General features: G+C 43.6%; 1 protein-coding gene across 1 annotated transcript in view; it reads right to left on the bottom strand.

Annotated features, from left to right (window-relative positions):
- The window catches only part of GAREM1 (GRB2 associated regulator of MAPK1 subtype 1), a 106,366-nt gene that overhangs the window by 64,861 nt on the left and 17,412 nt on the right, over positions 1–24,093 (bottom strand). The window contains exon 2 of the mRNA XM_084849621.1: positions 10,975–11,115. Within this exon, the coding sequence (XP_084705747.1) occupies positions 10,975–11,115 (141 nt within the window). The remainder of the gene's footprint in view (positions 1–10,974; positions 11,116–24,093) is intronic.

Here is a 24,093-nt window from a genome sequence, read left to right as displayed (position 1 = left end):
TGACGCTAAGCCCTGGAGTGGCTTAGCGTGACGTGTAAATAGGCCCAAAGACCTAGTTCACATGATCCTGGGGTGGTTAATAAGCCATGGTGGATTGTTAATCACCCTGTGCATGCAGATTGCATGGTGGGGGGATTAGCATAATTACCCTCGGCAGCACAACTTGTCGTGTTGTGCAAACCCAGCCATGGTAACAAGTTACCCAGAACATTACAACAGCTCATGGGTTCTGAGTGACTTGGTACCCATGGCAACAAGCCACCCCAGCCAGGTTCATACAACACAATAAACTGCGCTGCTGAGGGTAATTATGCTTATTTCCCCTGGCACGTACACCTTGGCTTATTTCCCCAGCCGCGATGATGAGAATCGGCCCAGACAGAGGGCAGATTCACACAATTACAGAGGGATGCCCATGCCAGCTGCAAGCCATGTAATTAGCATAATTACCCTCGGTAGGCATGGGTTGTTGTGATGTTCAAACCCAGCAAGGGTGGGTAGCTGGGGTGGTTTATGTGGCTTGTTCACGGACTTCAGGGTGGTTTGTAAACCACCCCAGCTAACCACTCTCACTGGGTCCGGATGTCACAACAACTCGCACCCAGCAAAGGCTGGGTGGCTTGCGACTGGCACACACAGAGAGGGAAAATAAGCCACCATGGCTTATTTTCACTCCAGGATCATGCAAACCTGGTCAGACAAACAGACATGACGAGGACATAGATGGGTTTACCTTAGTACCATATGGATAAAGTTCAGAGTCTTGCAACACCTTAAAGACTAACACATTTATTCTGGCAAAACCTTTTGTGGACTATAGCCCTTTCATCAGATGCAATTTGATGGGCTATATTCCACTCAAGCTTATGCCAGAATAAACGTGTTAGTTCTTAGGGTGCCACAAGACTCTTCCTTGCTTTTGCTGTAAGAAAATCCTCTGAAAATGGATAGAGTTGCAGCTGTTAGGATTGCTCAAGAGGTGGAAGACATTAGGATCGCTCCCCTCCTCCCCAAAGGGAACTGTAATGAAGGAGTGCCTGCCTGATAACGATAAAGGTGTAGTAAGATCAGTGATGGCAGGAAGAGATTTCAGGGTTAAAGTAGTGAGACCGAAAGAATATGCAAGGCTGCCAACATGAGCAGTAGGCAAGGGAACTAAAGGGGCTTATTACAGAAAGAAAAGAACTGAGATAGAGTCTGAGAAACAGGAGGGATTATTCCATCTTCAGCAATCTCCTGCACTTGTCTAGAAATGGGGGTGGGGTGGGGGAGTAGATGCGTTCACTCCCATTTTCCAGTACAGCCACCCTGGAAACGTTCAAAGGAAAATGGGGAGTATGTAAGCCCACTTTCATTTCCAATCAGCCCCTTGAAACAGCAAGTGAGAGTGGAGAAGCAGGAGGGGGAGGAGGAGGGGTGTCACGCTTTGAGGAGTAGTTCTATCATTTTACGCCCAGGGATGGGAATGACTACAACAGAAGATGTAATGGACGGGCTGGCATGATCTACAGATGAAATAATAGGAGGTTACTTTTAATAGCTGTACTAAAGGGTTGAAAACTCAATGGCAAATGAACAGAAAAACGTAAAAGATTGGCTGATTCCCCCCGGCTCAGACAATCTAGCCAGCTGGAGACCAGCTGTTGGGTCTCTCCCTCCCTCCCACACATGCACAGATCTTGCCTTCTTGTTCTTTCATGCTTGGCTGTTGAGTGATCCTTGCAGGAAGCAACCTTGGCTCCCTCAGTTAGTTCCCTGCCAAGTTTTTTGCCCTGACCCAAATATTACTCATTTGGTACAGAAATTACCCTTCTCTCCTCACTTGGAAGCTCACAGCCAGCAGTGATAAACGTGCACATGGATTTGCACTGCACCTTGGGGAAGCCCAGCGATGCTGAAACTAAAAGCCCTAAAGTTTGGTGTCACCTGTCAGCAATTTGTTGCAGGTGCAAAGATTGGACCCCTGTAATGTTTTGCCCTACAACAGTCTTCCCCAACCAGGTGCCCTCCAGATGTGCTGGACTTCAATGGCCATGCTTACTGGGAGTGATGGGATTTGCAGTCCTACACATATGGAGTTTGGGGAAGGCTGACAACATTACAAAACAGAGAAGAAACAAGGCTCTAGCCTGCCTGGGAATCACAAACTTTGTCTCAGAGTCTGTGTTTATGCCTAGTTCCATATACAGTTACTGACTGTGATTACACCATGGTACTGTCAGCTTATCCTTTGTATTGATCAAGGCACCAAACACCCACCTTTTTTAAAAAAGGGAAAACACACACACACGCCTTAAAAATCAACATGCATGTGCACAATCAGCTGACTTCAGTTTTAAAAAAACTATCCTTTCTTTGTTAGCTAGACTCTGCTCTGAACTGGGAGTGGTGCACCAGCACAGAACACAAAACATCTGCCCCAGGAGATTTTATAGAATCCAGTGGATTTCTCAGTGCTCTCAGGGATTTTCCAGTGGAGAGAGCTGGTGATCCAGCAGAGGCCCTAGTCTCACTAGAGAATAGTGAGATGCGGAGGGCAATTGACTCAATTGCACCCGAGTGCCCTTTGGCGCTGTAGAGCCCACCCTGCTCCTTGGTATTATGGGGAGCTGCTAACAGTAAAACAGGCTTGACGCTGGCTAGAGCGCAAACGGCATAAATCTTGATGTGAAGACAACCGAGCACGCTCTAGAGCACATAATTGTGCCTACAGCATGGCAGTGTGGACAGTAAAGAAGGCCTACTTTACTAACTCCATTGCATCCTCAAATAACTGTCTAGTGGAACTCTTTCACATCGTCCAGGAATCATTAACACTCTCCAATGACTGGGGCCCTGGTCCCCTGAAGGACCCGCTGTGACCTTTTTGCATTGCACTTTGAGGACAAAAATCACTTGTCTCTGCAGCAAACTTGACGCTGTTGTTAATGCAACTCCAGTCAAGGTGTCTGATGCCACCATCTGCCCAACTTTGTGGAATCAATTTTAGTTGCTATGGCTGATGACGTGGACAAGGTGGTTGCAGCAACTGACCACGTGCCCTCTCAATCCAGAGGGGGTATGACCAGGTGGATCTAGGTAGTAGTAAATGCATCCTTGTGTGAAGGAGTGGTTCCTGCTGTCCTTAAGGAGGCAGTAGTGTGCCCACTCCTGAAGGAACCCACTCTGGACCCAATGGTATTTGACAACTACCATCCAATTGTAAATACCCCTTTCTTAGGGAAGGTACTTAAGAGGGCCATTGCGGAGCGAATGCAGGCACTCTTGGAGAATACTGATTCCAGTCTGGGTTTTAACCTGGTTATGGGACCAAATTAGCCTCGGTCACCCTGATGGATGACCTTTATCAAGAGAAGGGAAGGAGGAGTGCGACCCTGTTAATTCTGCTCTATCTCTCAGCAGCTTTTGATACCATTAGCCATGGTATCCTCCTGGATCAGCTCCATGTGTTGGGCATGGGAGGCACTGTGTGGTTCTGGTCCTACCTGCAGGGTCAATTTCAGAGAGCAACTTTGGGCGACCATTCCTCAGCCCCTTGGCCATTGAGCTATTGAGTTCTGCAGGGTACCATTTTGTCCCCATTGTTCAACATCTATATGAATCTGCTGGGAGCAGTCATTAGGGGTTTGGAGCAAAGTGCCATCAATATGCTGATGGCACACAACTTCCCCTGTGGCATTTGAATCAGGTAAGGCTGTGCAGGTCCTGGATCACTGCTAGACTCAGTGGTGGGCTGGATGAGGGCCAATAAACTCAAGCTGAATCCTGGCAAGATGGAAGCCCTGTGGGCGAGTGGTTCCAGGTCTGGGTGATAGGCTTATCACCTGTTCTGGAAGGGGTTGCCCTCCCTTTGAAAGATCAGGTTCATAGCCTCAGGGTACTCCTAGATCCATCACTGACACTGGAGACCCAAATGGCCATGGCAGCTGAGAGTGCCCTTTACCAGCTTCAACTGGTACACCAGCTATGCCCATTCCTGGACAGCGATAGCTTGGCCACTGTGGCACAGGTGTTAATAACCTCAAGACTGAATTACTGCAATGCACTCTATTTTTAAAAAATCAAGTTTTGTATTGTGAGTTTCAACAAAACAAAACAAAACAAAACAAAAACCAAAATGAAAATATAACAACATACTCTAAAGTCCTCAGTTTCAAATATTACAACATTCTAGGGAGGAAAAAGAAGGAAAAAATAGATTACACATAAACTTCAGTAAAAGCAGACAAGATATCAAATATAAGTCCATTCACAAGTGATGCCTATATACCACAAGTGATGCCTATATACCAATGTTGCTAGTGTTGTTAAGTCTTTAATCCATTGCACTATAGGTGGTGAGCTTTTATCCTTCCAGTATTAAACTATCAGTCTTTTAGCAACCAAGAGGGAGTGAAAAATCCATTTACGCTGACTGTGTGTAACGTTCCAAAAAGCAGGTAAATAGTTTAAGAGAACATATAAATCAGTAAATATTAAAGAGCTTTCCAATACAAAGTTTATCCATATGATAACTTTCTCCCCAAAGAAGGCAACTATTGGGCATTTCCAAAACATATGAATAAAAGAAGCATTAACTGCATAAACAATTAGCCTAGTTTGACAGACCTTTGTTAAAGAGATGTTGTGGCATCAACAAGCCCGAAACGGAAGTTTTTTGCTGAATAAGATGTAACTGGAGGTCTATAGAGATATCCAATACAGATGCCAAAATGGCAGTCCATTGATTATACAAAATAGGACATTCCAATTCCCTGTTCCACTCTGTCTTGGCTGCTCTCTGGAGCGGCTCTTTTTCAGCATTTAACTTCTTTGCTGAGAGAACTGCTCTGGCTGTCTATTCGCTACCAGGCCAGGTTTAGAATCATAGAATAGTAGGGTTGGAAGGGGCCTATAAGACCATCGCGTCCAATCCCCTGCTCAATGCTTTTCATGTTTAAGATTTTGATATTAGTATATAAAGCCCTAAACAACTTGGCATCATGATACTTCAGAGAGTGCCTTCTCCTTTATTATTTTGTTATTATTGCACTTATAACTCCCCTTTTTTCCTCTTGCAAGGAACCCAAAGTGCCTTACATGGTCCTCTCCATTTTATCCTCACAACAACTCTGTGAAATAGGTTAGGCTGAGAGTCAGTGACTGGCCCAAAGTCACCCAGTGAGCTTCATGGCCAAGTGGGGACTAGAACATGGATCTCTCGAGTCCAACACTCTAACCACTACACCACACTGGCTCTCTTTATCAACCTGCCCAGACACTGAGGTGATCAGATGAGGCTCTCCCAATGGTTCCACATGGCGTTATGGCCCGGCTGGAATCCACCCAAGCAGAACCTTCAGTGTGGTGGCTCCCTCTCTGTGGAAGTCCCTGCCTCTGGAGGTCAGGCAGGCACCAGCGTTGTTTTGTTTCTGACTCCTGCTGAAAACATTTTGATTTCAAGCCTTCCCTGATTGACCAGCCATGGTTTTAATTGGTATTCTTGTTTTTAAAACAATTGTTAATATTGTTTTATTCCTTTTCTCTTGTATTGTTCACTGCCCCCGAATCTGTCTACATGTAGAGTGGTATATAAATGTTGCAAATAAATAAATACATAAATAACAAATAAAAATGGTTCACAACCTCGTGGGCGACGGCTGATTGGACAGCAGCCATCCTTCACAAGACAGCCTTTTTTACTGCCTGAGTCCCACCTCTTTTAAGTGGAAAGGAACTGAGAAGAGAGGATTGATCAGCACTGGTTGGTAAGGAGGAAAAAAGGGGCTGTTCCTTTATTTTGAGGACAGAAAGAAAATTAGTCCTTGGGGGTTAATTGAAGGGAAGTTGTTATGGTCACAGTAGTCATTATGAGCTTACTAGTAATACCAGACTAACTGCAGCTCAGTTGTAAACCACCTGCTTGCATGCCAAAGGTTCCAGGTTCAATCCCCACCATCTCCAGAGGGGTCTGAGAAAGTCTCCTGTCTGAACCCCTGGAAAGCCAGTCAGTGTAGGCAGTACTGAGCTAGACAGATCACTGGTAGGACTCAGTTTAAAGCAAACTCCTTTGTACCTAAGGTAACAATGATAATGGATGCTGGATGATGACGATGATGGTAATAATAAGGGTCTTCTTTCACATAGGGTGGTGCGTTATGTTTATGGCTTATGGACCTTACTGTAAGTTGATTTGGGGATGACCTAGATGGAACATTCACTTGCTTGCCTTCAATGAAACAGGAGTTTCGTTGCAGCAGAAACTATGAGGACAAAAGGAGTGATCTGGTGTCCTGAGGTGCAGACACCGTCTCTGCCTTGAACTCCGATAAAACAAGGCATTCTATAAAAATTCTCCCATTCAGAGAATTCTAAAGGGCACCCTTAAACATGACTCACAGATATGGGAAGAAACACACAGAACTGCAGCGATCTGAAGGGTGGCTACAAAATCCTAGAGCTGTGCTCAAGCAGCTAAGCGCACTCGGATTTCAGAGCACAGGCAGTATGTGCAGCCCTCCAGTTTTACAACTATTCGATTCTTGAGCGGGTTCTATTGGTGTCTTCATACTCAGTTCAGAGGAGAGGAAATGACAAGCATACTTGAACTCAGCTTGCCTGCCACTGTAAGACAACCAGATGATATGACTGGCTGGCATAATGCTTAATAGCTCCTAAGCAGAAGCTTCATATGTTCCTGCAAAAAGCTTCAATCATCACACAGCTTGTGAATTCCTTCCCCCTTAAAACCCACAGCAGTGCAGTGTGTCCAAACAAACAGCACAGACCTATTACGCACTGTCCTTGAAGCAAATCAAGCTAAAACTAACCAATTGTAGCAACTCTAGTGTTATGTTTCAGTAACCCAACCAACACAACCGGTAAAGACATTCTATGATTCATATAATCTCGGCCGATTCACCCATCAAACCTGTGTATGACGTAGGTTTCAAGTTTAGCTAAGCTGAATTATAAGACACACATAAGGGAAAACTTTGAAAATATTTAGATAAGCCACATGCTAGGACATGCACTGATCACTTATTTCCACCGCAGCCAGAGGCATGATGCTTCCAACACCCACCGTACATTATCACGCCACACAAGAAACCAAGAGCAGCAGCCAGTTTCCCCTACCAACTGCAAAAATTGTAAGGAATGAGGGAATGCTTTGAGAAGTGCAGCCCAAAGCTGATGATTTAACCATGGCCCCATCCATTTTGTAGTTGGATGAAACTGTAACACACTGCAATATAAGGGAGGCATTTCTGTCTAAAGCAGGCAGCATATCGTCCCCTCCCCTGCCCATGATGCAACGGTGGCATTGTTCCCTGTAAAAAAGTAGAAAGAGAGATGCCTTGTGACAGAGCTTGCCCTCATCTGGCAGAAAGCCCAGATGCAATGAGATGGCTTCAGCCTCTTGTTCTTAAATTATTCTTATGGATTGTAGTGAGAAGTCTGAATGTAGGTGCTTTAAAACAGCTCCACACATCCTTATAAGTTCCACTCCAAAGCCAAAGCATACACAGAGGTGGAAGAGGGTTCCATGGAAGAACTCCCTTCCTCTCCAGCAGCCCTGAGAATGAAGACAGAAGGAGCTAGTCACCTGTAGCCTGCTTCAGGTCCATCCAGCATTTCCCTCAGATTCTGAGGCTCCTTGGAAACAAAGCACCAGGATGGAAGAGCATGAAGAACTGGGCGGCACATGTAGCCAATACAGGGCTGTGCTATATTAAACTGGGCAGCAGTATAATCAACAGCACACATGATTTGGCTTCTTCCTCTTCTAGATTTAAAGAGCCAGTAATCCTTCCCATTTGTAAAGGGGCAGTGCCAAGTTGGCCGCATGCAAGTCTCAGGTTCTCTCTCTCCCTGCTAGCCTAGCATCCAGCCACCATAGCACAGGATAGTTTACTGCTTGGGTCTTCCAGGAGTATAATTTTCTGGCAAGCAGAAAAAAATAAATACATGGCTACTGTTAAAAGAGCTCAGCCACACTCTCAAATCCCCCAAACTCGCACAGAAATCTAATGAAAATGTCATAAATCTGATAACCAAAAAGCAACAGAAGTCAATCCACCCAGTTCAACCCTGCACTAAAGCATCAAGGAGACAAATATTAGTTTGTTCAGAAAATACATTGGGTAGGAAGCGTTCCTTGAACTATCTCATAACAAGATAAACTCCCTAACACAGAATTTCACTGCTTAATGAAGACAGACTTGGCATCACTTGCCCTGGGAAAAGACACAATGTACCATCAAACAATCCTGATGCCTCTGAACTGCTGTAATACTTACTCTTCTGAATATATTCAATAGGCGGATCTGCCTCATGCACAATACTTTGGATTTTATTTCAACATATACATATGCTAAAACTAATATACATATGTTTTAACCCACGGTGAAATTACGGCACGAGTGGCCTGCATTTTGCATATCCAACCCCCGCTTGGGTGTTGTCATGTCATGTGAACCTGATGACCACGAGTTATGTGAGGGTTAAACAACCGTCGTGTAACCCTAGAACAGACGACACGACAACCCCCAAGTAGGGGTTGGATATGAAAAGTGGTGCCCGTGGCTGCCGTGGCTTGTTGTGGATTAAATAATCCATGACAAACTGTGCTGTGCGATCCAAGTCTATGACCTGGTTCGCATATAACGAGAAGCCACCATGGGTTTACTTCCCCACTGGGTTTTTTTCTTTGCAGCAGCTGCCATTTTGAATGCCTGAGCCACCATGAGCTCTGTAGCTTGCTGTATCATGCACACCTGGCGAGGGTGGGTTGTTGGGATGGTTGAAAAGCCACCCAGAACCCATGGGCTGTTTCAGGGTTGTGGGTGGCTTGTCAACTACCCCAAGAACCTACCTTTGCCAGGTTCACACATAACGAGAAACTACAGAGCCCCATGCCATGCCCCAAATATTCAAAATGGCAGCAGCTGAGATGAGAAGCCCTGCAGGGAAATTCACCCACGGTGGCTTTTCATTATGTGTGAACCGGGCCTATGTGGCTAATGGCTTCCCCAAGAAATCATGCAAACTGTAGCATGTTGAGGTAACCAGGATCTTTAGAAGAAAATTAGCACTTACAAAACTGTCACAACCAGGGTATTTTGGGAGAAGCTATGACAATTAACATTTTTAAAGTGTGTTTAGTTTGTGGTGTAGATGTGTGATGTAGGAGGCAAATGGGAACTTCCTAATTTAAGAACTGTTTAACAGGGGAACCAACTGCATTGGGAAGTGGTAAAAGAAGCATGCACTTCTTATACCACTTCTCTGTGAACTGCATCCCTGTACCTTGTTAGCATTTATTTGCAGAAATACTGAATTCAAAAATGAGCCCTGGGTTGTTTGGGTGAGAGTACACTCTCATAAACACAGGCTTGACATTTTTTATCACGTGGTCATCACATTATAAGGCCTTCAGAAGTACTCTTTTAAACTTCAGTTAAGTCTAAAAGCCTGACAAGAAGAAGCCTGGTAAATGATCCGTATAGCTGCTATATACACAGCAAGAAACAGTGTCTGACTGAACTGTGGCTGATATCAGTAGTGTAGCACAGTAATAAGATTTATTGCCAATGCTGTGCCTAGGGGAACCCCTGGGCCCATTCCCCCTCAACCCCTACCCCAGTCTCTTTTTTTCCTAACTTGGCGGGACAGACATTTCACAAGGGTTTACCATTTGAACGGCTGCCTGTCTTAAGAAGGAGTGCATTAGGTCAACCAGAAGCATTTTAAAAGTTGTAGACCAGGGACATTTTATGACAGTACATACAGTTTTGATTTGAACCAAAACCTTGACCCAGTAAAAAGGCATAAGAGAAAGGAATCTAAATGGGACTTGGAGAAAATTAAATTCACAGCCTGTACCTTAGAAAAAGTCTGTCTTGAAAAGGGGCCTGGGGAGCACTGAACAGAGAGAGAGAAAGAAAGAGGCAAAGAGGCCGAAAAAAAAGTAAAGCAACAGAATGGTCAGTAGGAAGCACCATTGCTGTTTATTCTAGCCCATGACAACAAGGCACTCTAAGAATGTGTCACAAAGGGATGGCATGTATGAACTTGCAACAATAGGCTAGACTGAACAACCTCTGTTTACAAGAGAAAAAGAAAAATATGAGCCCCAATTGGTGCCCTTTCTACAAGAGTTCACGTGTTTATTCAGAAGCACATGGCACTGCTGTCAGGAACTGACATAAGCAGGCTGTCATGTGGCTGAATAAACTGTTTTAGGCATAATGTAGGTGGGACTTGATCATTTTCCAAAACAACTTTGAGGATGGTTTTGCATGAGATATGTGCCATTTTTCTCCAGCAGTTAATGAGACTGTACCACTTAAATCACACAGTTTAGCAGAAGTATAGACAGATGTATCTGCTGTAGGAATAAGCTGACATTCCTCTTCAGCATTTTTTTTTGCTAGAATAACCTATGGGTTATTGAATTCTGGGTTGCCATGATGCGTGAAACCAGCCACACTAACAAACGAGGATTTGTTAACCACAAACAACCCAGAAGGACAACCCATTGTTTACTGTTGGGTTGTGAACTCTGGGTTGTTTAAAACATGGGTTGTCATTATATGTGAACCCAGAACCCTGGGTTGTTTCGCCAGGCTACAGAGGTGACAGACAAGGGTGATAAAAAAATAACCAGCTGCTCTACATGCCAGTACTACAGTGTCACAAAGACATTTGGGATACAGGGAGAGAGCGGGTGAAAGAGGGGGGAAACGAACAACCCAGAGATTGAGAAAATAAACCATGGTCTGTTCGATCATCTGCCAGACACACTCTGGATAGTGCAACACAACGTGGGTAAAATAAACCATAGGTTAATGTTATGTGTGAATCAGGTCACTGTGTCCTTCTGTGTCAGTGCTTCTTTCTTTACTACGCAACAAAATAAACTGGCGCAATTGGTAAGCAATGTATTCACCCTTTATTTATTTTTTTTCAATTCAGTGCTAAAGCCACACTTACCAGCATAATGCACAGGGATTTCAATCTTCGGCCCTATAACATAATGACCCTCTTCCAGACTATGAGCTGTAATGGTTGTCCACTGTCGGCATGAATGAATCAAAAGGTAATCACTCTCTCGAAGACCTTCTATAGGTTCTCCTACACACAAAAAAAGATTAAATTTTAAGTCAAAATCAACAAGTGAAATAATTTCAAATTCCAAGTATGATGCTTGAGCTAGTATACTGTAGTGGCTAAAAGGCTGAGCTGTGAACCAGGATTCCTCTCAGGCAAATCTAATCTCTGCAATGAATTAATTAGGTGGCCCTAGGCAAGCTAGTGGGGCCGTGGTGGCTTAGTGGTTAAGACGCTGAACTGCAGACTGGAAGGTCGGCAGGTCAGCAGTTCGAGACCCGAGTGCTGCGTGACGGAGTGAGCTCCCGTCTTCAGTCCCAGCTTCTGCCAACCTAGCAGTTCGAAAGCAAGAAATTGCAAGTAGATAAATAGGTACCGCCTCGGCGGGGAAAGGTAACAGCGTTCCGTGCACCTCGGTGTTCAGTCATGCCGGCCACATGACCAGGGAAGCGTCTTCGGACAGCGCTGGCTCTTCGGCTTAGAAACGGGGATGAGCACCACACCCTAGGGTCGGATACGACTGGTTGGGGACACCTTTAGGCAAGCTACTTTCAGTCAACTTCTTCCCTATATCTGCAATATGGGGGCAATGCTGAACCCCTGTAGGGTTGTTGTAAGGATTACTGAATTTACAGTAAGTGCTTTGAATATAACATGCTAAATATAAATTAGCGAATATAAACACGCTAATTGATAATGCTAAACATTATCAATTATGATGCTGCTTTGCTTTTCAGACATATTCTCATCACCACTTCAGTGTCTAATGACCTGAAGGGAAAGCCTGCATGAGGCAAACCCACCACGTGCATCTACTAGCAGGTAACGATTTGGCTTTTGGTCCATCACTGTATATGTTGCTTCTGCAGTGGTAGGCCAAAAGCTAAATCCTGCACCTACCAGTAGAAGTGGATTACTGGCTTGTTGTGTGCCTGAATGGCTGGGAACCAGTACAAGCACGGGTTCTTTCACAGCTACAACACACTGAGGTAGGGCAGGATCCAAAGACTTAAAAATCAAACAACAGTGTAGGTCACTTTAATTGGTTATTTCTCAGCTGGCGTCAGATCCTGCAAGCTAACTTTAGCTGCTGCAGCATCAGCTTGCATGACGGTAACTGGAATGACACACTACACTTGAGCAAGCAGGGCAAAGCTGTACATCTTCCATTTCCATTGAAAACCCCCAACCATCCCTGTACCCCACAAAGCAAAAAGCACAATGTTGTCATAGGCTCTAGGAACTTTCTGACCGTCTTTGGGTTGCTGTAGAATGTGCCACACTATGATCTTTGTTAGGTAAATAGTGATGTGGGGTGGGACATTTTCTGCAACAGATTTTTTTCTCAAAAATTTTGCTTCTGTTATTTTTCTGTGGGAAATGTTTGTTTCTAAAAATGCATACCTTCATAACATTAATTAGTGAAGTAAGAAACAAAGCACCATGTAAAGTAATGTACAAAAAGTTCAAGGTTGCTCCTGTTACAACACTGTAGTGGAATATATAAATTGTACTGGAACCTTTAACGCCTGATCCCATGAGCAGCTATACTAGGCATCTGAGCCAGGCATAGAAATTCTCTAGCCTTTGACTTCCAGGCCATGATGATTATGGACCCACTGAAAGCACATTCTAGGATCCCCAACTGAAATAACTTATAGCAACAGCCCTACATTCTAAACATACAAAACTGAGTCATCCAAATAAATCATGATGCAGCCAAATGGATTCCCAATTTCAGTTTAAAAAGGACATCATAGGTTAGATCCAGACTGAGTTAATTGAACATAGGTCCCATTGATTTCAATGGGACATGTCATGATTTAAGTTAGCACCCATTAAAATTAATGGGACTTAAGTGCAATTAGAAGTCTGGATTCACCCCTATATCACCACAAACAAGCATTCCTGACATGCTTGTATATGATTCTTTTAATGTCTCCTACGCATAGTGAAAACAGAATGGATCTACATTAAAAATACTTACTGATACTAATAGAAATTTAGTAATACTACTGTAAAAATCCTAGATACAAGGTTTTATTTACGGAGGGAGCAATCCTCTGATTTCTAGACACTTTGAGGGCCATACCATTTTTTGGTTTCTGGGAATCAAGGTTGGAGCCAGGGCTCTGAACACGGTTCCCAGAAACTGCACTCCCCACCTCGTCCCCCGCCTCCTCGTAGCCAGTGTAGTTCTCTCTGCACTGGCTACGTCGCCACACTCAGAAATGGAATGTGGAGATGGGGAAAGGGGGCGGTTCTGGGGTGGGGAGGAGACTGAGGAAGCTGCATTATACAGCTTCCTATGCGCTGCACAGCCTCCTTCCCTCCCCCTCCCGGGCCGTGGCTAAACAGCCAAAATCACCATGTAGCCAAGAATGCAGGGTGGCCACAGCACAGATCACCTCTGTCCTATCGCCGCCCTGCATTGGATACTCAACAGCCTCCGACTTCAGAGGCTGCCGACTATCTCAGTAGGATTGCCACCTTACTTACTTACTGTACTTTTAAGCTGCTGAATAACCGATGTTCTCTGGATGGTGTACAATACAATGAAGATATTCATTCAAAACAAATATGGTTTCAGTCTAGTACAAGTTTTCTCTGGATAAGTTTTATGATTTCAGGGGAACTTTATTATACTTTCCCAACCTCTCCCAACCTAATAACTAGCCATCCCAAATTCCTGTTTTGTGATTCAAGCAGATTTTTGTTGGGCAACACCTACAATCACAATACCATTGCCATACTCTAATATAATTTAGATGTTTCTCTACGTGCTTTGTAATCCTTCCCGTGTGGGAACCAGGTCACTGAACATTGTGCTTGTGGCGAGTCTACATACTTGTCTGTCCTTCCCCTCCTTGAGTGGCAACTTGTAAAGCACAGCTTTGAGACACTTATCTGCCTACATGTAAGCACACTTTCTCTGCTCCTGGCGATGGGAAATCTAGGAATTAATGAATGTTCACACTTGGTTACATGATGCTTCTCTCTTTGGAAGCTATAGGCAAATCTAAATATTCAGTGGGGTTTGCTTACAACACTCAATATCCTTTCAACCAGATCAGGGAAGTGTTCCTCTTTGTGGCTGCAAAGAGTTTTTGGGGGGCCACAATTAGGACTCAAGCATGTAAAAGTGGCTCTCATGAACTGCAGTACCCCAAGCCAGCTATCCAAGAAGCAGAACTATTCCTCCAACATTGGTCCAAAATTGGTAATATACAAAAGCAGATAGGACAGCAAGAGAATCACCAAGCAGCAGCATAAACCACCTTACTTAAATTGAGCATTCCTTCTGTCTAGGGGTGCACATTTTTGGCCTTGTTATTTCTCTCCAACCAACCCCTTTTCTTGCTATTTCACTCCTGCCCCATTCCTAGCCTTCTTCTTTCTCTCCCTTTGTAGCCCCTAGACTTGCTCTTTCTCTCCCACTCACCCCTTTATCTTCCTGTTTCTCTACACTCCCAGCCCCTAGCCTTGTTATTTCTCACTCTCCCCCACCTCTTTACCTTGCTGTTTCTCCCCCCTCCTAACCTCTAGCCTTGCTCTTTCTCTCCCCTCTTTGTCTTGCTATTTCCCCCTCCCACCCAGTTTCTAGCCTTGCTATTTCTCTCCCCTCCCCACATCTCTTTTGACTAGCCAGCCCCGCACAGCAGCCATTACGTGACTAGCCACATCCTCCACTGGAGTCATTTTGTTGTGGTGCCCACAGCAGTTTATCAAATTCCCAAATGTGTCCACGGGTCCCAAAAGGGTTGAGTGACCCTTGTTCTAGTGTACCTAATCTTAGATATGTAGTCATGAGTTTATGGCACTCTGTGTTACATTTCCAACTGTTATTTACAAAAACCTACACAACAGAGACTGCACACAATCCATGCACTTGTTACACAGAATACTTTGTTTTATTTGGGGCTGAATCTACACATAGCAATTATACTGTTATCATGCCATTACCATAACTATTGGTACACATGACACCAGTGAGCACCAATAGTTATGATAACTGTATGATAACGGTATAACTGCTATGTGTAGATTCAGCTTAGAACAAGCTTAGTAAAGCAAAATCCCAGCTTAATTTGTGTGTGCAGTAAGTTGCTGAGCATATTTTCAAGCCCAGTGTTTTAAGGAACAAGGCTGTACCACAAAACAGAAATTATTCAGTCTGTAACAAGCCAGTCATATACTGCTCATTTCCAATATAATGAAATTAATATAGGAGGGGGAAAGGGCAGCTTGTTAATAATTTTTAGAAACTTTAGTAATGGCTATTTCAGTTCTGAACCACAGAAATAGAATAACCTTTCTATAAAGCTAAACAACCTCAGTTTTCGCACACTAGTCAAAGCACATTCAACTGCCTCATTAAGAGAAACACTACCTTTTCAAAATAACATTTCCACATTCATCTGCTCTTATGAAGTATGAACACATTACTGAAACAATTTACTGCTCTCCAGTATATCTCTGACATCTATAGTCTTTCATATGAAGATATACAATAATACATTTAATTAGCAATTTTTACTCAGAAATATGGCCCATATACTTCAATGTGTTTTTATAGTCAATGAGAAATAGCACTTCTGTCCTACAGTATATATGTTTATACTCAAGGATTAAATTAGCATTTTGCTAGCATTGCTAGTACTTAGATGTGAAAAACACTATATTTTTCTGTGTTCCCTTGGAAGTTCATTGTGTGTAAGCGTGTGTGTGTGTGTGTATACACACACAATTAAAATTAAAAATAGTCCAGCCTTCCACAACCTGGTGCCCTCCAGATGTTTTGGACTTCAGCTCCCATCAGCTAGCATAGCCAATGGTCAAGAATCCTGGGAGCCGAAGTCCAAAACATCTGGAGGGTACCTGGTTGGGGAAGGCTGACAGAGTTCAATCCAGGAATTGTTAAAAGGTAACAAAATACAGATTACATGCTTTGTAAAAATTGAGAAGTACTGCCAGAAGAATCAAAGAATGATTACCACACATAATTAGAACCTGACAGGAACAGATAGAGTGCTGATGTACTAATATTAGGAAACAGAATAGGGATGCATTTGTTAAGAAGCCATCATATAGTACCATTTGCCAGCAGCCATTTTCTCTAGGTACAAAATGCACTCTGCATTTGTTAATTAGAGGAGGGCAACTACAGCTGAAACCTGTTTTCTAGCACTCCTATGACCAAGTGTCTCTGTCTATGTTCCTGTCCTTTAAAGCTGCAAACATCCCATCAGTTTAGAATGGGGGAAGGAAGGAAGGAAGGAAGGAAGGAAGGAAGGAAGACATTGTCCTCCAGATCAATGAAATATAAGTGGCACAATATAGATGCTCCCTTAATAAGCTGAAAGATGACACAAGAACACAGCTGGGGTCTTGAATGCCACCTCTGCCTTTCAACACTCACTAATACATTTCAAGGAATAACAAGAATGAAAACCCAACCAGCTGAAGACTATCACCCTAATTCCCAGCCCAACAAATGGCAGAACTTCTTACAGAGGAAGATGCTGTCTTTATAACTCTGTAAACAGAGCTCAAGGCTACTGCCTCTTTGCCTTAGTATGGGAGCAAGTGATAACAAACTCATTTCCCTAATCATAGAGATGACATTTTCTGTTCTCATTCTCAAGTGGGAGTGAAATGAACAGATGTGAAATACATGAACAGCCCACTCTCGCTCATTTAATTGTACTCCCACACTATTTGGCATATGATCTTTTATGCAAGCCAAAGGAAGGAAGAATGCAATCTGGTTACTTCAAAGGAAGAAACTTTAGGTTAATTAGGTGCGTGTGTGCGTGCGCGCGTGTATACATGTATCTCCATCACCTTTATTTCCCATCCCATGTATCTACAAACATAATTAAAAGCGCTACTGAGAGCAGTTGAGGCATGTGTTTTAATTCTTTTCCAATCTCAAGATTCATAACTAGAAACTGACCCACACCTGCACTTCCTAAGGGCTAAGCATATTTATCCATATCATGGCCAAGAACAAGATAAGTAGATTCTGTTTGGCAGTATGTAAAATGAAAAATAATGGACTATTCTAATCTCCTATTTAATACAATCAGTGTTGTTTGTAGCCGAGATCATAGGACTACACAACAGTTGTTAATTGAAGTGTGGTGGTATCTCAAGTCCTGTCCCTCACAATGTAGCTTTTCATTTACAGTCATTTATGAATGTAGACAAAAGGTGGCAACATGCAGCGCTCAGGATGCATCTAATGTAATCCCATAGAATTACAGGAGACTCATTAAAATCCTAGTTTTTACTTTATGAGAGTTCAGCCCACATAGATGGGCCACAATCTTAGTGAGATGATATTTGAGTGTGATACAGTGCATGCCTGAAGAATTGAACATGATTTGTGGCTCGCTGTGCAATGTTAAGAATCAAATTGCACTTTGGCTAGTATGGCCAAAAGAAATAGGTTTCTTACTAGGAAGCAAATTTTTCCTCTTAGTGTGTACAATTTTAAATCGCTAAAAATGTTCAGAAATGCTTAAACCACCCTTCCCCAACCTGGTACTCTCCAGATGTTTTGGACCACAACTCTGAGAATTCCTGACCACTGGCCATGCTGGCTGAGAATTATGGGAGTTGCAGTCCAACATACCTCGGGGGCACCAGGTTAGGGAATGCTGGGATGAATGAACACAAGAAGCATACTGTATGTATAGTAAAATCTCCAGCATGTTTACCGAATACCTATTTTTCACCTTACCATTGGTGACAGTTAAAAAAAAAAGATATAACCTACATTAGAATGTGGTTATTGTATTTGCCACACCACCAAAGCACAATATGCTTCTTAAGCTGCATTTGCTTCTGATGAGTGCCTGTCCAGATGTAGCATTCCTGATTTCTTAGCAATGACTAGGCTGCCATGATATATGGTGGTGAGGGAGGAGGTGGCTGGTCAAGAGGATCCAAAAGGGCCATGCAGTAAGGACCACTTCCATGGGACAAGATACACTCCATTGAGCACATGGACTCACTGCATTTCCATCCAACCATTCCCCAAACCCGGAAGGAACTTCCAGCGTAGTCTCTGACAGAGTGAACGAAGAGCTGCTGTTGGCAAAGATACACTTGGCACATGTATGGAAAAACCAGCACCACTTAAAAACCTTTTGGATCATGGCCAAGAGATGCTTTCTAATGAGCTGGGCAGAACATGAGCCTGTTTATTTTAATTGATAAGGTGCCAAATATAGAATGACATTAAGCTTATTTCCCCTGAGCATATCGTCGTAAAATGTAGTGAACTAACATCAGAATGACTGACAAAAATATGAATACAAGCCACTCATTGGCCTACAAAAATAGGATGCAGTGTCCAATACAGGCCTACAAGAAGCTAATCTTAAACTGGTCATGCTGAAACTGCATATACTTTTATTTATGCTTTCCTTTTTAGTTTTTGAGATATTCAAAATGTATTTTAATATAAGACTTTGATAACTCCTGCAGGCTATATTTTATGCAATATAAAACTAAGTTGACTACTACTTGTGCTGGTAGAAATCACATTACCTATTGGGTCTCTTTCCAAGAAAATTAAAATTGTGCAGATTTTCCTTCACAATACTGAAGCCAAAGTAACTCCCAAAGCATATTCTGGAGCCTTCCAGTTCATGCTTTAGAAACCAGAGAATCCCTGCCTTCATTTACAATTTACGTTCCTGAAAATTATGCTATAACCATTGAAAAAAGCTGGACAATAGCTTGATGGACTTTATCCACATCAGAGATGCAATGGAAAGGGCAACATTTGTGATCATGGAGAGCATCAGCTGCCAATGCTGTTCTTTGTTCCTCTCAACCATCTCTAAGATCAAGCGCTAGCAAGCTGAGCTCTCCTGGTAAGAGAGCCACTTAATGACGTTTCAACAAGCTTACAGTTTGGCCTTCAGAGAAGCAGAGGAGTACATCTATGTATGGCCAAAGCCAATGTATATTCTACTTTTTACAACACTGAGCAGCTAACTGAACATAAGAACACATAAGAAAAGTCATGCTGGATCAGATCGAAGTTCATCTAGTCCAGCATTCTGTTCACGCAGTGGCTAACCAGCTGCCCATGGGAAACCCACAACCACATGAGTGCAACAGCACCCTCCTGCACATGTTCCCTAGTGACTAGCGTACATAGGCCTCTGATACTAGAGGTAACATATAGCCATCAGGACTAGTAATAGCCACTGATAGCCTTATCCTCCATGCATTTGTCCAATCTCCTTTTCAAGCCATCCAAATTGGTGGCCATCACTATGTCTTGTGGAAGTGAATTCCATAGTTTAACTATACACTATGTGAAGAAGTACTTCCTTTTATCTGTCCTGAATCTCCCACCAATCAGTTTCATGGGATGACCCTAGGATCTAGTATTATGAGGGAGAAAAATGCCTCCCTATCCACTTTCTCCACACCATGCATAATTTTGTATACCTCTATCATATCTCCCCTTACTCACCCTTTTTCTAAGTTAAACAATCCAGGGTTGCCTCCCCTCTAGTCAGTTCCATGACCAACTGTTCTAGGGTAAGTCATTTAGGGCACTGAGAAATTTAACCTCTTTGACATGACTAGAACATGCATTTATTCAGTCAGTGTGGGGGTAACTGAAACCACCCATTATTGCAACACTTCCTCACTTGGAAGCCTCCATGATTTCATTTTTCATCTCAAGATCACCCTGAGTCTACGGGACAACAGCATGTCCCTAGTACTAAATTACCTTTGGAGCCTAGTATTGTTACCCACAGAGTTTCTGTGGAGGAGTATGCCCTTTTTAGGTTTTCTTGTCTGTTTGACAGTATGCCCTCTTTGACATACAGAGCAACACCTTCTTCAGTATACCCTTCCCTGTCCTTCCTATAGTATTTATTTCCAGATAACCATAACTCACTGGTTCCTGTTATGTCCACTCTATCTAGATTCTCCTTTAAAACAAGGCACTCAACTCTCCCATTTTGCCTTGGAGACTTCTAGCATTAGCAGAGAAACACCTATACATGTTGTCCCTCTTCAGATGTCCCTGGCATGTGCATCTTTTGCTGTGGCACTTAGGCTTTTTTGACAGGCTATGTTTCACCATATGCACACGGGTTATTTCCTCCACATCTACAGTTGGGCAATCAGAAACATTTTCATTTTCATCCCCTAGGGATGATTCAACCCAAACTGGATGCTTCCCAGCTCCTGTCAGCTTTCCCCTAGGGTTCAGCTGCTCTGCCACCTTTTTTATGTTGAATGCCGGCAGTCGGGTTCAGTTCTGGTTCAAGTGGAACCCATCCCTCTTGTACAGGTTAGACTTGTCCCAAAATGTTCCCCAGTGCCTAACAAATCTGAATCCCTCCTCTCTACACCACCATCTCATCCACCCATCGAGACTCCTCAGCTTCACCTGTCTAGCTGGCCCTCGACATGAAACAGGTAGCATTTCAGAGAAAGACACCTTGGTTGTCCTGGATTTCAACCTCCTACCTAGCAACCCAAATTTGGCTTCCAGGACCTCATGACTTTATTGCCTGACATCATTGGTACCAATATGGATAACAACCACTGACTCCACCCCAGCATTATCTACAAAGCCATCTATGGTGTGTGATACCCACCTTTGCACCACGAAGGCAATTTACCATATGATCTACATGCCCACCACAAACCCAGCTGTCTATGTGGTTAATGATCGAATCTTCCACCACCACAAGCTTTCCATTCCCTGGAGGCAAATCCTTGGGGTGAGATATCTGTTCATCTTCTGAAGAATGTGTCTTTTCTAATGAGTCATTTCCCTCATCCTTGGAATGATGCACCCCTTTCCCAAGACCTCCATTCTCTGTGACAGCAGAGGAACTGTCACCCAAGGATTGAGACACCACTATTAGGTCCCTGAAGGTTTTGTCCACCAACCTCTCTGCTTCTCCAGGTCAGCAACCTTAGCTTCAAGAGAACTAATTTGTTTCCTGAGAGCCAGGAGCTCATTATACCAAGCACAACTTCTGTCCAGCTAGCAGATAGTCATACGTGGGGTACTCAGTACAATACACTAGATAGCCCTTACAGCCCTGATGGCTTTCTACCTTCAGACTGGTTTTTTGTTATTAATGGGTTTGTTTACCTGGAAAACTAAGTTATTTACTAGGAGAAGGTGGAAATTTTATTTTTATTTAGTTATTTATTAGGAGAAGGTGGGGAAGAGTTAACTGCCCTGGCCTCCTCACCCTGTTGCTTAACTTGTGAGAGTGCTAAAAGACCTCTTTTTACCTTGATGCTTTGTCACTGGGGTGACACATTTTGTCACTGGGACTCCTCACCCTTGTTGAGCTGATCTCCCTCACAAGCCTGCCTCCTTATATTGCTCTAGCTAGCTTGCCCTAACTGCTGGTGTAGTCAATCAGATTAGAGGGCCTTGTTTAAAAACAACGGAGGGTGTGGCTCCACTATTGGTCTACACTAACTTCCAGTGAGTGGAAATCTAGGTCACTTGAGCCCCCTGGGAATGGAGATTTTCTATTCAGGGGGGAAGACAATAGTCAATGGGTTGCTGGAGGGGACAATAGACAATGGGTAGATGATTAAGGAAAAGATGTGGTTTGAGCTCCCCTGGGAATGCAAGGGCCTGAGTCACTGAGAGTGGCTCAGTGTGCACTTTTTTCACTCTGTTTTATTTTGTTTTTTGAACTAAATGAAACTCTGAGCTCTCAAACTTTGGATGAGGCTATGACAAATCTTGATAAAATAGTGAAGAGCAGAGACATCACACTGACAACAAAGGTCCGCATAGTGAAAGCAATGGTATTCCCCATAGTAACCTATGGCTGGGAGAGCTGGACCATAAGGAAGGCTGAGCGAAGGAAGATAGACGCTTTTGAACTGTGGTGCTGGAGGAAAATTCTGAGAGTGCCTTGGACTGCAAGAAGATCAAACCAGTCCATACTCCAGGAAATCAAGCCAGACTGCTCACTTGAGGGAAGGATATTCAAGGCAAAACTGAAATACTTTGGCCACATAATTGGCCACATAAATACTTTGGCCCAACCTGAGGAATCTACTGCGGAGTACCCCCCTCAGGCCGTGCAGGGTCCATGGACTTTCAGATGATTTTTTTTTACTTTCCCAAAATTTACGCATATACATCCGTAGAAAAATACGTAAATTTCTGCTGAGGAAACACTGAATGGAATGGGGAACAATACACTACATGTTATGTACTGAGGTAAATTATGTAAATACTTACCTAAATACTTAGGTAAATACTTGCATAATTATTTCCGTATTTTTATGCATGACAAAAAAAAATATTCACATCTGTCTGTGGGCGGATGATGGAACAAAAGGTGCCTGTCAATCCACAAAACACAGACGAAGCAGATTTTACACAGTCCGTACATTCTTACCTATGTAATACCTTTACTGCTCCTTTCCACACTTGGGTTTAGTTTAAGTATGTGGTTGTGATTCTCTACAACCACTCTGGAATCTAGGTTAGAGCACGGCTGCAAGAACTCTTAGTTTCTGCTGAATTCCCCACCCCCCACCCCCACCCCCTGGGATTTGGCTCCCAATTGTAAGTTTGTAAAGGGTTACCCTTCTGGGATTTAGCTCCCTTTGCTATGCCCCTGTTTTGGCTTCACCTGATGATTTATGAGTTTTAGGGTGCAATCCTATGGGGATAGGCAGCCACCTCCGAACTCGGAGGCGACCACCTATCCAATGCAGGCAGGAGAAGCACGGAGAGGATCATTCCCTCCACGCTTCTCCTGCCCTGCATTTGCAGCTAGACAGTCAATTCTGGCTGTTTAGCCACAGAAAGGCGGAGCGGGGGAGGAAGCTCCCAGGACGACACATAGGATCTGTCGTACGGGCATTTCCGCCTTCCCCGCCCTGGAATGCCCCCCGTTTTGGCCACTCTGCACTCCTCTTCTGAGCGTGGGGCTATTCTGCGAGGGGGGGGGAGGTTCTCTGGGAACTGACCTTGGAGCGTGGGCTCTGAGGTCGGTTCCTGGAAAACCAGATATCCTATGGCCATCTAGCCCCTGGCTAGCGGCCACAGGATTGCTCCCTCCATGAATTTTAAATTATTACCAGAGATAATTTAACAAATAAATAGTAAATAGCACTAGCCCTCTCCTCACACTGGTGCTTAACTCGCATGTGTGCTAAAATACTTGTTCTACAACACAACTAATGCTACAATCCTATACTTACTTACCTGGGAGTGAGCCCCACTGAACTGGTGTTTCCAGGTGGAGGGCTCCTAGAGCTATCAGTCCAAAGAGACTATTCTGCACTTTCCTCCATAGCAGATTTTTTTGCAGAAAGAAAATGGGAAAAGAAAAGGAAGCTGCAGTGGGAAAACAGGGCAGGGTTACAACGGAAAGCTGCCAACGTCTGGACTCCTATAAAATTCCATGTATGAGGCAGGGCAATTGCCCAATAAAAGCCTCATTTGAAAGCACCCAGTGATGATGTTTAGGGAATCTGTTCTATCGATTGCAAATAACTCTGCCAACTTGAACAAGACAGAAGTGACCCAAGTGGGTTCCCCTCTCTGCTCTCTTCTTTTGAGATGGCAGCCAGCCAGCTAGAAATCTTACACTCCAGAGGCAAATTTTCTACAGAACTGAAAGAATTCCTGTATTCTAGCAGCACAGTAGTACATCACCATTTATACTCAGTTTGTTAGATGTCACAAGAGCCTTTTTAATCTAAACATTCATTTTCGCTTATAATCCTGACACCTACTGTGCTTAAGAGACAAACACAAGCTGAAGGCTTCTGCTAACAGCTGGAGAACATGTGCAAATGAAAACTGCATGACACGAGTCCTTTCTACCCAAGTGCCAATCAATGCTAATCTTCCAACCAGTTTACAGCCTCAACAGATTTGCCATCTTGTTTTATCTCCAGTGCATGGTTATTGTAGCCATCTCTTTTGCATAGTGGGGGACTTTCTTCAAAGCTTTCTTTTTC

This window comes from Heloderma suspectum, chromosome 4 (genome assembly GCF_057233095.1).
Source record: "Heloderma suspectum isolate Gila_16-S chromosome 4, 16-S_ref, whole genome shotgun sequence".
In the NCBI taxonomy this organism is placed as follows: domain Eukaryota; kingdom Metazoa; phylum Chordata; class Lepidosauria; order Squamata; family Helodermatidae; genus Heloderma; species Heloderma suspectum.
Note: the sequence above shows the minus strand (reverse complement) of the source record. Positions and strands in the feature narration are given on the sequence as shown.